Raw genomic sequence first — 16,993 nt, 5'->3', positions numbered from 1 at the left:
AGGCTAAAATGAATGTAGGTCCCTTGGAAGATGAGAAGAGGAAATTAATATATGGTAATATGGAAATGGATGAGGCCTTGAACAACTACTTTATGTTGATCTTCATGATAGGGAACTCATCTAACTAGCTAAAGAAAGATGAGATGGATATGATGGGAGGCGAGGACCTTGATACAATCTCTATCATTAAGGAGCTAGTGCTAAGCAAACTAGTGGGCCTAAACATAGACAAGACCATTGGTTCCGATGGAATGTATGTCAAGGTACCAAAAGAAATGATGTAAATATAGTAAAGGCATTTGTTATACTTCATTAGAATTTTTTTTTTGGAATTTTTTTTTATTGAAGTTCATCGTCAAACATTTCCATAAGATGTATTTCAGATATTGTACAATTATATCATATAGTCATATTTGCCACAAATCTCCATATAATATTTACTTATCGAACAGAGAGGAAAGAAAGAACAAGCCAAAGGAGAAAACTATGTACAAGTAGGGAGGGATTTTTTTTTTTACAATATATTAATTGATTTGTGAGAATAAAATCAGGCCTATGAGGTGTTATGTAGTTAAACCATTTTTCCCAGTATGAATCAAATTGTTCCAGCTTATGATTAACAGTTGCCGTTATCTTCTCCATTTTGTAAATGTCCATTGTAATTTCCATCCATGCATTTAAAGTTGGGCTCTCCTGTGATAACCATTTCCTAGTAAGAGGCTTTTTACCAGACACCAGCAGTATATTCATTAAATGTTTATCTCTTTTCAACCATTCTTGAGGTATATTCCCAAAATATGTGGTCTTACTAAGGGTATTTTAGATTTAAAGACACTTTATTAGAATTCTTTAGATTCTGGGAAAGTCCCACTGGATTGGAAGACAGCAAATATTGTGCCATTTTTTTAAAAAAGAAAGTAGGCAAGAAGACAGGTAACTATAAGCCAGTTAGACAGATAGAAAAATACTTTATTGATCCCAAAGGAAATTACAGTGTCACAGTAGCATCACAAGTGCACGGATATACAAATATTAGGAGAGAAATAAGAAAGAATAAAAAATAAGTTACCTCAAACAGTCTAACAGGACGATGTCATCACTTCCCTGGCTATAGGTTGACTCATTATAGAGCCTAATGGCTGAGGGTAAGAATGACCTTGTATAGTGCTCTTTGGAGCAGCGCAGTTACTAAAACTGCTCCTCTGTTCAGCTAAGGTGGAATGCAGAGGGTGAGAAACATTGTCCAGAATTGCCAGGATTTTCTGTAGGGTCCTTTATTCTACTGCACCGCCAGTTATTTTAAAGTCTGTAGTCTGGAAAACTTGAAGCTATCATTAAGGAAGAAATAGTAAGACATCTGGACATCAGGCATATACAGGCTGGATTCACAAAGGACAGTCCTGTTTGACAAACCTACCAGAATTCTTTAAGGATATAATGAGCTCAGTGAACAGAGGGGAACAGGTGGATGATGGATTTCCAGAAGGCTTTCGATAAGGTGCTGCATAAAACACTTATCCATGAGATAAGGATGCAGAGAGGTGGGGAGGGGTAACGTATTAGTCATGGCTAGAGGAAGAGAGTTGGAATAAATGAGTGTTTTGCTGGTTGGCAGTCAGTGGTGAACAGAGTGCGGCAGAGTCGGTGCTGGGCCCACAACTGTGATTTGGAAGAGGGGGCCAAGTACAGTGTCTCTGAGTTAGCTCAATGGCACTAAATAGAGTGGTTAAAAAAAAACTGAAGAGGCTGCGGAGAGTCTGCAGAGAAATAAGGCCAGGTTAAGTGAGTGGTCAGGGGTTTGGCAGATGGAATACAAAGTTACCCGCTTTGGAAGGAAAAGTAGAAGATCAGATCATTCTGTAAGTGGTGTAAGAATGCAGCATGCTCTTGCGCAGAGGGACTTGGGAATGATTGAACATGAATCACAAAAGATTGGCTTGCAGATGCAACAGGTTATCAAGAAGGCAAATGAAACGTTGGTCTTCATTTTGAGTGGAATTGAATTTAAGAGCAGGGAGGTTAATCTGCAACTCTGCAGGGTTTGAGGCTGTGCCTGGAGTACTTGTGTGCTTTTCTGGCCTCCTTACTTGAGAAAAGATTACTGGCTGTAGAGGTGGTGCAGAGGCAGTTCACCAGGTTGATTCCAGAGTTGAGGGAGTGAGTCTAGGAGGAGAGATCGAGTCACCTGGGTATATCTGGATTTCAGAAGAGGGAGGATTTCGTAGAAACATAAAATTATGAAAGGGATTGATAAGAGAGAGGTAGGAAAGTTGTTTCCACTGGTAGGTGAGACTAGAACTTAGGGGACCTAGCCTCAAGATTTGGGGGAGTAGATTGAAGAAGATGAGTTGAAACTGCTTTTTCAGAGAGTAGGAATCTGTGACATTCTCTGCCCAGGAAACAGTAGATGCTACCTCATTAGATATATTTAACACAGAGATGAATAGATTTTCACATAGTAGGGGATTGTGGTAAAAAGGAAGTAGGTGGACCTGAGTCCACAGCTAGATCATTCATGGTCAGCGGAGCAGGTATGATAGATCGGATGGCCTAGTGCTGCTCCTATTCCTTATGTTCTTCTGTTAAAAGTGTTCCTTCTATTTCTCCCGTTGCAGCTACTGACAAATCACTATGACAGGTGTTGGAAATACTACTGCCTTCCATCTGGATGGGCAAATTACGGTGTCACCTCTGAAGAAGAACTCCATCTGACTCGGAAGCTCTTTTGGGGAATCTTTGAGTCTGTGTCTCAGAAGGTATGCTCACTGAAAGGACCATAAAAGTAACTGAACTATCTTTATGAATTGATGCATCAACATTTCCATCTTAAATAACATAGTTTATGTCAAGGTAAAGTGTGTTTGTACTGGGGAATGAAATTCTTCTCCAGAAATTTTCTGCTTTGAGTTTTCACAGTGCATCTGTGGAGCAAAATCTCTGTGGTATCCTGCTCCAATAATGTGTTTTATTCAGCCTTGGGGTGTGTGCTTACCAGATGAAAGTCAGCAAATATTTCAAGTGCAGAGGTGTGCCCAGTCCTACCCTTTGAGTAAGGAACATTGAAGCACAGTAGTCAACATTGCTAAGGTCCGTAATAGATCTCTGCTTTATTTGAGACCAGATCAACCAGGAATGAAGCTCAATATCTGCTTTGGCCCAGGAGCCTCTTTCACTCACTTGGCCATTGGTGAAATATTGTGAAAAATGGCAGGTATTAGGGGTATTCACTCAAGAAGGATGTAATCACTTTGTTGGAGTATTACAGTGTGGGCTGCTGTATACTGATTAATTTTTGAGTTGGGATTACAACTTGTACATGACTCTTACGCCCACTAACAAAGAATTTTCTAATAATCTCTCTGTGATCAAATGCCACAAACTCCCTGGTTGAATTTTTCTGTAATCACTGAGCTCAGTTCGTTACTGAGACTGGTTGAGCACATCAGATGAAGAAGGTTAGTTTTTGCAGTTATTGAAGACTTTCATATCAATCACCTTGTATCCCCGATTATATTCCATTTCCTGCCTCTCACACAAGGTCATTTCCTCCTACTCGCTTGCTTCATCAGTTCTTCCCCAAGTATCTATGCTCTTAACCATGTTTCAGGGAACTGACCATGAGCTCTAGAGCCTATTTAATCTGCTTTATCTAGGTCTCAACAATACTGAATACTTAATCCGCTAACAATTTTATAGAATGCCATTATATACAATTGAGTGCTTGTACTGATGTTGTCAAAATATAAATACATTTATTGCATGTGTTTTACAGAAATATGATTCTGACTTGTTCAAGATAGTCATGCAGTGCCTCTGTGCAATAGCTGGTGCACTCCCACCGGATTATGTTGATGCCAGCTATTCCTCCAAGGTCGAGAAGAAAGCTTCAGTGGATGCAGAAGGCAACTTTGACCCAAAGCCTGTGGATACAATGAAGTATGCATCGTTCACTTATTTATTTATTGACAAAGAGCACAGAACGTGCCCTTCTGACCCCTCAAGCCATGCTGTCTAGTGATCCCGCAGTATAATCCTAGCCTAATCTCGAAACAATTTACGATGGCAAATTAACCTACCAACCAGTACGTCTGCCTGTGGGGGGGAACCAGAGTACCAGGGAGAACATACAAACTCCTTAAAGGCAGTGACAGGAATTGAACCTGGGTCGCTGGTACTGTAAAGCGTTATGCTAACCACCATGCCACACTGTGCCACCCCCATTGCTAGATTAGATTGTTCTAATCTTCTCAGTTTACTTTATTGTCACCAATTGATACTAGAGCGTACAATCATCACAGCTATATTTCATTCTGCAGTTCGCGCTCCCTGAAGTACAAATCAAAGTATAATAAAAATTTAAATTATAAATCATAATTAGAAAATAGAAAAGGGAAAGTAAGGTAGTGCAAGTCAGGTCCGAATATTTGGAAGGCACGGCCCAGATCCGGGTCAGGATCCGTTCAGCAGTCTTATCGCAGTTGGAAAGAAGCCGTTCCTAAATCTGGCCGTACGAGTCTTCAAGCTCCTGAACCTTCTCCCGGAGGGAAGAGGGACAAGAAGTGTGTTGGCTGGGTGGGTCGTGTTCTTGATTATCCTGGCAGCACTGCTCGGACAGCGAGTGGTGTAAAGTGAGTCCAAGGATGGAAGATTGGTTTGTGCTGGGCTATGCGCTGGGCTATGTTCACGATCTTCTGCAGCCTCTTCCGGTCTTGAACAGGACAACTTCCATACCAGGTTGTGATGCACCCTAGAAGAATGCTTCCTACAGTGCATCTATAAAAATTAGTGAGGGGTTTTGGGGACAGGCCATATTTAGACTCTAGTGAACGGTTTGGTGAACCACAATAAAACTGATAACCTGGCACGCTCGGGATTTTGGTGATGCTGGGCTAGCGCGTTTTCCAGACATTTGAATGTTACTCTTTTAATACCCAGCACGTCTTTATTTCGCTTATCAATGTATTTTCTACTCAACTAGGCAGTTGAAAAGGAGCACAGCTAACAGGACCATGGTCAAGTTAGGGAGGGTGAGGGAAGGGAGCGCAAGAGTTGAGGTCACAGTAAATCAGAAGTGAGTTCAGGAACCAGAACCACAGTGAGTCAGAATGGAGCTCAGAAACTGAGGCATCAGTGAGTGAACCCGGGCCCCAGCCAGTGGAAGGGAGCCCAGTAAACATTACCAGGGGAGCTCATTGCTGAACCATCAGGATTACCAATCAGTTGGATAGTGAATTATCAGAGCTTTATTGTATAGTTTGTTACTTGAATATTCCAATAATAGATTATTGTGGTAATTAGAGAGCAGCATGTTTGCGTGTGTGTGTATCTGTTACTTAACTGTCATGTTGACTTTCCCAACTGCGAAGAAGTTTGTTTCAACATAACCCGAGTCTGTTTGTGGGCAGCACTGCAGTGGTATGCAGGAATTCGTCAGTGCGGTCACCTGATAAAGCAGTCATATATTTTCCGAATTCGCTGTTCAAACTTTTTGCACTTCTTTACGCTGTATTCCATCTGCCATTTCCTTACCCATTCTCCTAATCTGTCCAAATCCTTGTTCAGACTTCCTCAGCACTACCTACACCCCCATATGTCTTTGTATCATCCACAAACTTGACCATAAGGCCATCAACTCTATCATCCAAATCATTGACATTGAATTGAATTGACTTTATTTCTTACATCCTTCACATACATGAAGAGTAAAAATCTTGACGTTACATCTCTGTCTAAATGTGCATTTAATGTGAAAAGAAGCAGAACCAACACTGACCCCTATAGAACACCACTAGTCACCAGCAGCCAATCACAAAAGGCCTCCTTTATGACTGCCAGTCAGCCAATCTCTGTCCTTGCTGGTATCTTTTCAGTAAGACTGTTTAGCAGCCTTGTGTGTGGCACTTTGTCAAAGCCATTCTGAAAATCCAAGTAGCATACACTAACTCTCCTTTTTCTATCCAATCCAGTAACCTCCCTGTCATTCATGTAAAACTCACTGGCCTATAGTGTCTCGGATTATTCTTATTTCTCCTCTTAAGTAATGGAATAACATTAGCAGCTCAGCAGTCCTCCAGGACCTTGGCTGTGGCTAGAAAGGACATGAAGATATTGATCAAGGCCCCAGCAATCTCATCTCTTACCTCTCCCAATAACCTGTGATATATCCCATCAGGTCCTGGGACCATCTTAATGTTCTGTCAGAGACCCAGCATCACATCCTTTATAATCTTGAAATGCCTTATCTTTCTTGGTAAATACCGATACAAAGTACACATTTAGGATATTGTCTACATTTTTCCAACTTTTTCCTTGAGTGGTTCTACCCTCTCCTTAGTTATGCTTTTGCTGCCTTGGGAGTCTCTTTAACCTTACTTGCCTGGTTCTCCTAATTCCTTTCTAGAGTTCTTTACTGGCTTCTTTATTACCCTCAAATGCTCTTTTTGATTTTTAGCTTCCTAAACATTACACACACTGCATTTATCTTCTCAAGATCCAAGGTCCCCATACCTTGCCATTCTTGTGCTTTCTTTGTAGTAGAACATACCTATCCTGTACTCGGTACAGTTACAGAAAGCGGTGGGTGCTTGGAGAGTGCTGCTAGGTGAGGTAGTAAAACAGGTACATTAACAGATACAACACACACAAAATGCTGGTGGAACACAGCAGGCCAGGCAGCATCGATAGGGAGAAGCGCTGTCGACGTTTCGGGCCAAGACCCTCTTTAAATTCACATTAACAGATACATCTTTGAGCAGCATTTAACGCAGACGTACAAACAGGCTGGGAACAGAATGATAAGGACTATGTACAGGCTGAAGGGACTTGGTCAGATCAGCGTCATGATCAGCATGGACAGTTGGCCAAAGGGCTTGTTCTGTGTTCAGCTCTTTATGCTCTGTGCATTCTAATAAGATGATCATCATAAAATTGCAATTCAACCAAGGTTTTGCCCACTCTATTTTAGCTTTGCAAGTATGTCCCAATTATTTTAAGAATTTTAAAATGATAATTACAGAACAGTTTAATTAAAATTGATCAATATGTATCAACTAAAAATTAGCAAGAGATGGTGTCATTTATGAATGAGGCACTAAAAGCAGGGTAGTCTCAAAAAATAGCAAAGTCTAACCATAGATAATAGATAAGGAAGGTTTTTTTTTGTTTGTTTTTTTTTTATACACAGAGTGGACCAGTAGATTTATCTGCATATGTGAATCAATGTTTGATAATATTTGATTTTTACAGTGTGATAATTCCTGAAAAATTGGACCCCATCATCAACAAATATGCAGAGTATACTCATGACAAGTGGGCTTTTGAGAAGGTATGATATTTCAACTGCTTTCAATTTCTTAATTTGTTTTACTATAGGAATGCAGTGTCTTCAACCAGATGCTTGTGTAACATTAGAACTCTAATCTATATGAAGCAGTAGTTACGTGGATCATTTTACAATCAAACCACTGCAACATGTTTAGTTGATCATGTTTCTGTAATTTCTCTGCCAGTTTAAAATTCAGACTTTCTTCCAGTACTTCTAATGTGTTCACAGCAAAGAAAGTACAGCCGAGATCAAAGTCAAACTAAAACTCGTTCCTCACTGTTGAGCGTGAATGGGAAATATGCCAGGAGTTTAACAACTGCCCTTTATTGTCAGTTTTGCACTCAAAAACCAGTTCCCAGTACGTTTGCATAAAGGTACTACTTGAAAATACCGCTCAGATAATTCAGCATTTACGGTTTTTGGACATTCTAGAATGTTGCTTGCTGGAACGAAGCAGGAGTTAGAGGTTCTGGGGTCTAATGTGTTCCCCTCCCAATATCTAACAGTCCATCACCGCACTCAGGACTAGCCGAAGCTAATTTTATGGATTCATATATTGACCCGTGCAAATTACTGAGCACTGAGCAGAGGCCTAGACTCTGCTCGTCCTGTGTCCCATCCCCGCGTCGCTGGCCTTTGAGTTTATACCCCACTGTCCAATCTGATATTTTGCCAGAGGAAACACTGTTGTCAGACTTCTCAGAGATTCGTGTTCAGATTGATTCCTAGTTGTACTTTAAACAGCCCGGGAGGATGTACAGTATCCCTCCTTGTAGCTGTGGGAAATCAGTGAAGCCATGAGACCCAAGTGATCAGCATTGCATAACAGGAACAAGAGAAGCTGGAATAGATCATGGGGAACAAAATAAAAAGCTGGCCTCTGCAGTCCTGGTTACTTTATTGTCACCAAACAATTGATGCTAGAGCGTACTATCATCAGAGTGATATTTGATTCTGCGCTTCGCGCTCCCTGAAGTACAAATCGAAGTAAATATAATAAAAATTTAAATTATAAATCATAATTAGAAAATAGAAAAGGGAAGGGAAGGTAGTGCAAGTCAGGTCTGGATATTCGGAAGGTACGGCCCAGATCCGGGTCAGGATCTGTTCAGCAGTCTTATCACAGTTGGAAAGAAGCTGTTCCCAAATCTGGCTGTACGAGTCTTCAAGCTCCTGAACCTTCTCCTGGAGGGAAGAGGGACAAAAAGTGTGTTGGCTGGGTGGGTCATGTCCTTGATTATCCTGGCAGCACTGCTCCGACAGCGTGCGGTGTAAAGTGAGTCCAAGGATGGAAGATTGGTTTGTGTGATGTGCTGGGCTGTGTTCACGATCTTCTGCAGCTTCTTCTGATCTTGGACAGAACAACTTCCATACCAGGTTGTGATGCACCCTAGAAGAATGCTTTCTACGGTGCATCTATAAAAATTAGTGAGGGTTTTAGGGGACAGGCCAAATTTCTTCAGCTTTCTCAGGAAGTAAAGGCGCTAGTGGGCCTTCTTGGCAGTGGACTCTGCTTGGTTAGACCAAGTCAGGTCATTTGTGATATTCACCCAGAGGAACTTAAAGCTTTTGACCTGTTCCATCTGCGCACCACTGATGTAGGTGGGGTCGTGCAGTCCGCTACTCCTTCTGAAGTCAACAACCAATTCCTTCGTCTTGCTGACGTTGAGGGATAGGTTATTGTCTTCGCACCATGCCACCAGGTTCTTAATTTCCTCTCTGTACTCAGACTCATCATTACCCAAGATACGGCCTACAATTGTGGTGTCATCAGCAAACTGGAATATTGAGTTTGATGGAAACTTGGCTACACAATCATGGGTGTACAGTGAGTACAGCAGGGGGCTGAGTACTATTTGCTCCTAGCCACATATTTGCTCCCAGCTCCCACTCCCATGACCTCCTTGCTCCTTTTAGAGACAGTGTCTGATACACTTTTCAAAATGGCGAGAAATTGCAGTCCATGAAAATAAATCTTAAGTGCATGGAAATTTGATTCCATAGCATTTGTTTTTGTTTATTGTTTTGCAATTGAAAACTGATTTTCCTGGAAGAGGAACATTATGTGCCATTGAAACTTCTGCCGGAATCCTTTCTGTCGTGAGTTACCCGAATGTGATTTCCGCACCATGGAAGCATGTTGCCATTTCTGTACCAGACCATAAGACATGGGAGCAGAATTAGGCCAGTCAGCCCTTTGAGTCCGCTTCGCCATTTCATCATGGCTGACCCTGGATCCCATTCAACCCCATACACCTGCTGTCTCACGATGTCCCTTGATGCCCCGACCAATATGACCTTTTTTTGGAACTTTGCAGGAACTTGTACCACATTAAGCTGGAGGCATTATTGGACGCTCTCAGGGTAACATACTTTCCACAGTGCAAAACCAGCCTGTCCTGCTGGAGAATAGGTGCAATAGTGGAATCCTTGCCTTTGCTATCCCACTCCCAAAGTCCCCACCGACTGTAACACAGCCAGTCATGCAAATTCTCTGCTAATCTCTGATACCCTAGTGTCTGGTCCTTACAAATTATGACCAGTGTCAAAACGTTTCCTATGTCTTCTCCACTCACTTTATCTAACTACAACCCCATGACTTAGCACCAGTTTCGGAAAGTCCTGATCCCCTCTCACATCACTCACTCAGCATGCGCTGTAATGTCTCCAATCCATTGCTCCACCACTCTAGCCATAGGCACAATTAGGCATGCGTGTCTTGCTGCCAGCTCGACTTCTGAGATCAGGATAGTGTTGCTTGTGGAAGAGAAGTATAAAGGTTGACCAATTTTCCATCAGTTCCAGATGAGTTCCACCCTAGCGAGAAGTTGGTAGGAGGTAAGGTGCAATATTGCAGCAACAAAGACTGAAAAAAATTATCAGTCATCGAGTCATGGTGTAATGAAGGAGCCCTTAAGCCAGACTCGTCCATGCCAAACAAGTTGTCCATGTATTTCTCTACCTCTTAGCATCATAGGAAGTCATTCCTGCCTGTGGCCATCAAACTTTACAACTCCTCCCTCGGAGTGTCAGACACCCTGAGCCAATAGGCTGGTCCTGGACTTATTTCCACTTGGAATAATTTACTTATTATCATTTAATTATTTCTGGTTTTATTTTGCTATATTTCTACTCTATTCTTGGTTGGTGCAATTTCCCTCAGGATCAATAAAGTATGTCTGTCTCTAATGGTAACCTTTCCTAACTTTGTACTGTACAAATGCCTTTTAAATGTGGAAATTAATTGTTGCAGGCAGTTGTAGCTCTAGTCTCTCCCAGTTGGAGTCCAACAGGCTTCAGCCGTCAGCCAGTGCTGCATGGAGCTTCTCCCTGCATTTCTCCTGGATTTATTGTATGATGGAGATCACACCATATGTCTTGGGATGGACAGAATCTGCAATCAATTCTGCACTGTAAACCCAATGTTTTTTTTATATTAGATTCAAAACAACTGGAGTTACGGTGAAGTTATTGATGAAGAGGCCCGAACTCACCCTTGGCTGAGGCCGTACAAAACATTCTCTGAAAAGGTATAAAAGTTACTCGATTGATCTCTGATCATGTAACTGCCTTCACCAGTATAAACACTCATAATAAGTAACATTGTTGATTAACTTTAACCTTAGTAAGTTTCTGGGCTGCAACTTTTAAGCTATTACTTTGTTTCCAGGACCGAGAAATCTATAGATGGCCAATCAAAGAATCCCTGAAGGCGATGATTGCTTGGGAGTGGACAATTGAAAAAGCTGGCGAGGGAGTGGACAAAAGTGAGAAAGGAGAGAAGAAGGCTCGCAAGATTTCACAATCTGCCCAGGTAAGTGTACTTGGTTATTAACATCTTATTCAGTTAAAACGGTCTGATGAGATATTGGATATTTGATATGACTTCAGTTAAAATGGTCTGAGTTTGATATGGCTCAGTTTGCAGCAGTATTTAACCTCACAGATTGTAGTGTATATGCTTCAGTGAACTTTTATCCTACGTTCTTTCATTATAATACAGAAAACTTTCAATAAAGAGGTCATTCAGCCTTTTGTGCCTGTACAAATTGGAAACATAGAAAATAGGTGCAGGAGTAGGCCATTCGGCCCTTTGAACCCGCACCGCACCGCCATTCAACACAGAACCCTGTGCCTGCTTTCTCTCCATACCACCCGATCCCTTTAGCCACAAGGGCCATGTCTAACTTCCTCTTAAATATAGCCAATGAACCGGCCTCAACTGTTTCCTGTGGCAGAGAATTCCACAGATTCACCACTCTGTGTGAAGAAGTTTCTCCTCATTGCGGTCCTAAAAGGCTTCCCCTTTATCCTTAAACTGTTACCTAGATGTATCGGAAAAAGATGTGTAACCTAATCCCACCATCCAGGACAAATTCCATTGTCCTGAAACCTCATGAAATACACATCAAAGTACATTTTGAATGCAAAGTATGCCTTCAGAACTCCAGGGCACAGGAATTCCCTTTGGCCAGCTGAGGAAAAAACTGGTCAAAGGTCAATGCCGCAAACCAGGCATCAAGTTCAAGGTGATCCTTTGTGCTTCAAAGATATGGATAATCTGTGGTAGTGGAGAACTATCACTACCACAGTCTGCACAAAATCCTCCAAACCCTTTGAAAGGATTGATATAACATAGAACAGTACAGCTCGGGAACATTCGGCCCACAATGTTGTGTTGAACCAGCTGAAAAGCAAATCAAAAACACCAAACACTTAACCCTCCTGCCTACACCATGCCCATATCACTCATCTTCCTCACACCCAGGTGCCTATCCAAATATTTCTTAAAAGCCTCTAATGCATTTGCCTCCACCACCATACCAGGCATCCACCACTCTGAGTAAAAAAGGTGCCCCTCACACCCCCTCCCGAACCTACCTCCTCTCACCTTCAGTGCACGCTCTTTGGTATTAGCCATTTCGATCCTGGGAAGCAGATACCCCATGTCTACTCTATCTACGGCTCTCATAATCTTGAAGACCTTTAATAGATCCTCCCTCAGCCTCTGGCACTCCAGAGAAAAACAACCTAAGTTTATGCAGCTTCTCATGACCATACATGCCCTCTAAACCAGAAGCATCCTGGTAAACTTCTCCTGCACCTTCTCCAAGGCCTCAACATCCTTGTTATGGTGGGATGACCAGAACTGTACACAATACTCCAGATGTGGTCTGACCAGAGCTTTATAAAGCTGCAACGTACCTCTTGACTTTTGAACTCAAGACCTGGACTAATAAAAACAAGCATTCCATAAACCTTCTTAACCACCCTATCGACCAGTGAGCCATTTTCAAGGAGCTATGAACTTGGATCCCAAGATCTCTCTGCTCAGCAGCACTGTTAACAATCTTGCCCTTAACAGTGTACAGACTACGTGTATTTGCCCTACCGAGGTGCAACACCTCACATTTATCTGGGTTAAACTCCAGCTGCCATTTCTCTGCCCATATCTGCAACTAGTGTATCTTAATGTACAAGAGCTGGGAATTGTATGAAATAGCAGTAATGGAGAAGTGTGTGACTTCTGGTGGCTGCAGGACAGGAAGGATCTTATTTGTACTGGAAAGGGTGCAGAGCTGTTTCACAAAGATATCGCCTGGGGAGGAGCATTTCAATTATGGCTAGCCTGGGTTTATTTTCCTTGGAGTAGAGGAGGCTGAAGGGCAGCCTGACAGAGATATACAAAATTGTGATGGACGTAGATAGTAAGAAACTTTTCCCCCCGACAAAGGTGACAAACATTTGTTTATAGATTTAGGAGACAAAGAGGAGGTGGTTTACCGAAGGCTTGTGGAAGAACATTTGGCACCCAGGGTTGTTTGAAATCTAGTGGATGGTGAAGGCAGAGACTCCCATAGCATTTAGAAAGCATCTCATGAACACTTAAATTGCCATGGCATAGAAAGCTATGGACCAAGTGTAAAAAAAAATGAGGTTGCTATCAATGGATACTTGGTGACTTTCATGGACTCATTTGACTGAAGGGTGTTTCTCAGTGCTCTGTAACTCCATGGCCTGATGTTCACTTAAAATGGAATGGGAGCACTCAGGAAGGCACTGAGTACCTTGAATCTGTTTGATGGAAACATAAGGAGGCCATGTAGAAGTACTGGAAGGAACCCACATCACAAGCAATTCTCCCACCCTCGTAGTCAAACACCACCTTTGATTGAATAAGTTCAGCAGGATTTTAGTCTTACTGTGCTGTTAGTCATCATCTTTTTGGATTCTGCTTTACCCTTCCCTAATTTCTCTTGCAGGTGGTCTACGACCCCAGTCATGGTTACAATCCACAGCCACCAGAACTGTTGAACATGACCTTGTCTCGCGAATTGCAGGTACGCAGGCCGGCTTGTTATAGAGTTATAAGATGATGATGATGAATGTTAATTGGCTGTCGTAACTTCTGCCAAATCACTTGTACCCCAAAGTCTTTAAGAATTTGCTTCAGATTGTTTAAAGCTTGATTTGCAGCCTCTGACAGAAGCAAGAGAGGTACTTGCTGAGCCTTGGTTGATGGGGCTGAGTAGATTATCCATATGCAGAAATAAATTTCAAGTTCAAAACTCTAAGTAAATTTATTATCAAAGTACGTATATAATCACCATATACAACCCTGAGAACAGCATTCTGAACCAAACTGCATCCTCCTGGCTGCACTGGGGTTCAGATTGGAGTAGGCCCAAAGTCTCATTTATCAGTTCATCATACTAACAGGCACAGAGCACAGCAGCTGGAGCATTCTTCATTGCCTCAGAGCCATGGAGAGAGAGGAGTGACCATTATGAAGAGTGAGCAAAATGGGCTCTTGCCTTGGATCCCAATACTCTGTACTTTTAGTCTGTCTGGGCCGGCATTTAAATTGACCAAACAACGAACAGCGAAAGGCTCCAGTGCCCTGGAGAGAGAGGAGTGAGCAGCGCGGAGAGCTGGTGAAATCAGCTTTCGCCTCCGATCTGGGCCGGCATTTAAATTGTTTAAACAGCAAATCATATCTAGCACGAGGACCCGGCTACAGTGAATGGCTCCAGGCCTAGACCACGCCGCCCAGCGACTCGTTCTGGGCCCAGATTTTGCCGCCCAGCCTGAAGCTGCTCTCAAACTCTTCAAATAAGCTCAGTGCACAGATCCAACCTTGCTCCCGGGCCAGTTATAATAATAATAATTATAATAAGAATAAATAGTCTGAAAGTTCCTAGAATTGTGAAATGAGCATACCTGGCTCGGCCCATACCTCAAGTTTTACCAGCTTGAGTTCAGAAATATTTTTTAAAAAATTTATAATGATAATATAACCATAAAATTTTAGAAAACACTATGTATACTTCAATGCACTTAGATTATCAGTACCTAGGACAGAACAAGGAAGAGGAATAATGGACATTAAAATAAATTATACAACAGTTAGATAAAATTTCTAAGGACATATTTTCATCAACAAAAACAGAATTCAGCACTCCAATGAGTATATGCAATTCTGATAAGAAGTACTCACCACTAAACTTAAATGAAAGAACGAACCAGAAAAAGGAAGAAATTATCACGACAGAAGAAAAAGTTAACTAGTGGAACAGCATGGATGACATCCCCAAGATCTGTGCGAAATAGATGTCGACAAGAAGTGTTGAAGAGCTGGCTCAGAGTTGGAGATCTCCTACCAGAAACAAATGGGTTCCTTGTGGCAATAGGGGGTTAACATAAAAAATATCAAAAATATAATAAAAGACCAACAAATTCAGAACGATAGATGCAGAAAATGCCAGGAGAAACCAGAAACAATTCAACACATTACAGGATCCTGTAGCAGTTTAACTCAATCTGATTACTCACACCATCAACTGGCAAACATCATTCACCAAAATCTTGCTTTAAAATACTAACTCTTAAAAGAAACCATACCTTACTATAAATACAAGGTCAATCCAGTTTTAGAGTCAGAATCCTACAAATTACATTACGACAGACCCATTATTACAAATAGGACAATCCGTAGTAACTATCAGGATATAATATTTGATGATAAACAAGAACAACCTAATTAATAAATACAGCCATTCCAAGCACACACAACATACAGAAATCAATAAGTGAAAAGCAACAGAGAAATGCTGAATTAATAGAGGAAATTGGAACGTGAACAGGGTATACATTGTCCCAATAGTAATATCTACAATTAGTATCATGTCAAAGTCACTACACAATAGCATAAACAATTAGGCCTGTACAATAATATTTACATAAATCTCCAGAAAGCAACAATACTAGTGTTTTATAAACACCACTAGAATAGTCCAGAGGTTCCTAGCAACTGAGAAATGAGCATGCTTGGCTGTGCCCATACCTCAGGATTTACCAGCTTGAACTGAGAAAAAATAAATAAACAATTTGAATTATAAATAAATAAGCAATAAATATCAAGATGAAGAGTCCTTGAAAGTGAGAAATCAGTACAAAAAAGTGTTTAGTTGTTTGATTGTGTCATGTTGTTGAAGTTTGCAAACATGGATTTCCAAGATGGCGGCACGACACAGCTTGCAGTGGCCACTCCGGAGCTGATTATCTGTTATTTGTGAAGTGGGGTGCCGTGCGCAATCATAATTGATTGAAAATGGATGTGGGAGCACGGAGGAACATTGGGAGATCTCCAGGAAGACCTTCTTCATTGCTGCTGCTGCTGTGAGAACCGGGACTCTGCTGGGAAGAACAGGCCCCCAGTCCTCGGGGTCATGTTGCCAATGGCCATTGGCAGGGCTGTCTTAATACGCTCAGTAGAGGATGGTGCTAGGAGAAGCTGTGCCGGAGGGGATGGTCGTCGGCTCGGAGGTTCAACGGACTCTTGAGTCCGCTGTGATCAGGTCGCTTTTGGTGTGTGCTGCGTCTGCGAGGCTGGGTTCGACGGAGCTTTCATTGTGTGCTGCGTCTGCGAGGCTGAGTCGGGCAGTGCCTTGGAAGCCCACAGCAGGGGTATTCCTTTCTGCCGCCGGCGTGGGATGGTGTGTCTGTCAGGACCCTGAGGACTTGTGGAAACTGTGTGGTGATTTCTTTTGAACTTATGGTCCTTTAACATCTTTGGACTATTTTTACTGTGCCCATGGTCTGTTTTTTTTATCAATTATGCTACTGTTTCCACTGTTCTAACTATATGTTGTAACTATGTGGTTTTGTGCAGGTCTTGTAGCTTTAGTTTTTGGTCTTGTTTTGTCTGGTGGATTTGGAGCTCCTTTCCAAGGAAGCTGCTAAGACGGTAGCGCGATATTAATATGCAGCAGCCTCTCCGGACTCTGGATTGGGGGTTGCCAAATGTTATGTGGATTTTCCGGTGTAGTCTATTTTGTCATATGCTTTTGTGATATCATTCTGGAGGAACGTTGTCTCATTTTTAAACTGCATTGCATTTGTGGTTTCTAAATGGCAATAAACTGAATCTGAAATGTAGGAATTTTGTACAGTATCCAGTTTTCCACATTCTTCACTATTATCCTTTCTAAGGTCTGGTCAAGCAGACATAATGGCTCATATCAGTTCTTTAAAAAGTTAAATTTTGTCTGTTGCCTAAATACACCCTGTATTTTGCAGTCAATGGCTGAGCAACTTGCTGAAAACTACCACAACACTTGGGGTCGTAAGAAGAAGCTGGAACTGCAGGCCAAAGGTTTGATTATTTTA

General features: G+C 41.9%; 1 protein-coding gene across 1 annotated transcript in view; it reads left to right on the top strand.

Moving 5' to 3' along the window:
• The window catches only part of LOC132381739 (ryanodine receptor 1-like), a 500,293-nt gene that overhangs the window by 250,057 nt on the left and 233,243 nt on the right, over positions 1-16,993 (top strand). Inside the window, exons 51-57 of the mRNA XM_059951310.1 lie at positions 2,616-2,756; positions 3,773-3,936; positions 7,246-7,324; positions 10,765-10,854; positions 10,995-11,138; positions 13,588-13,665; positions 16,904-16,979. Coding sequence (XP_059807293.1) covers positions 2,616-2,756; positions 3,773-3,936; positions 7,246-7,324; positions 10,765-10,854; positions 10,995-11,138; positions 13,588-13,665; positions 16,904-16,979 — 772 coding nt within the window. The remainder of the gene's footprint in view (positions 1-2,615; positions 2,757-3,772; positions 3,937-7,245; positions 7,325-10,764; positions 10,855-10,994; positions 11,139-13,587; positions 13,666-16,903; positions 16,980-16,993) is intronic.

Source organism: Hypanus sabinus, chromosome 26 (assembly GCF_030144855.1).
Source record: "Hypanus sabinus isolate sHypSab1 chromosome 26, sHypSab1.hap1, whole genome shotgun sequence".
NCBI classification, from domain to species: domain Eukaryota; kingdom Metazoa; phylum Chordata; class Chondrichthyes; order Myliobatiformes; family Dasyatidae; genus Hypanus; species Hypanus sabinus.
Note: the sequence above shows the minus strand (reverse complement) of the source record. Positions and strands in the feature narration are given on the sequence as shown.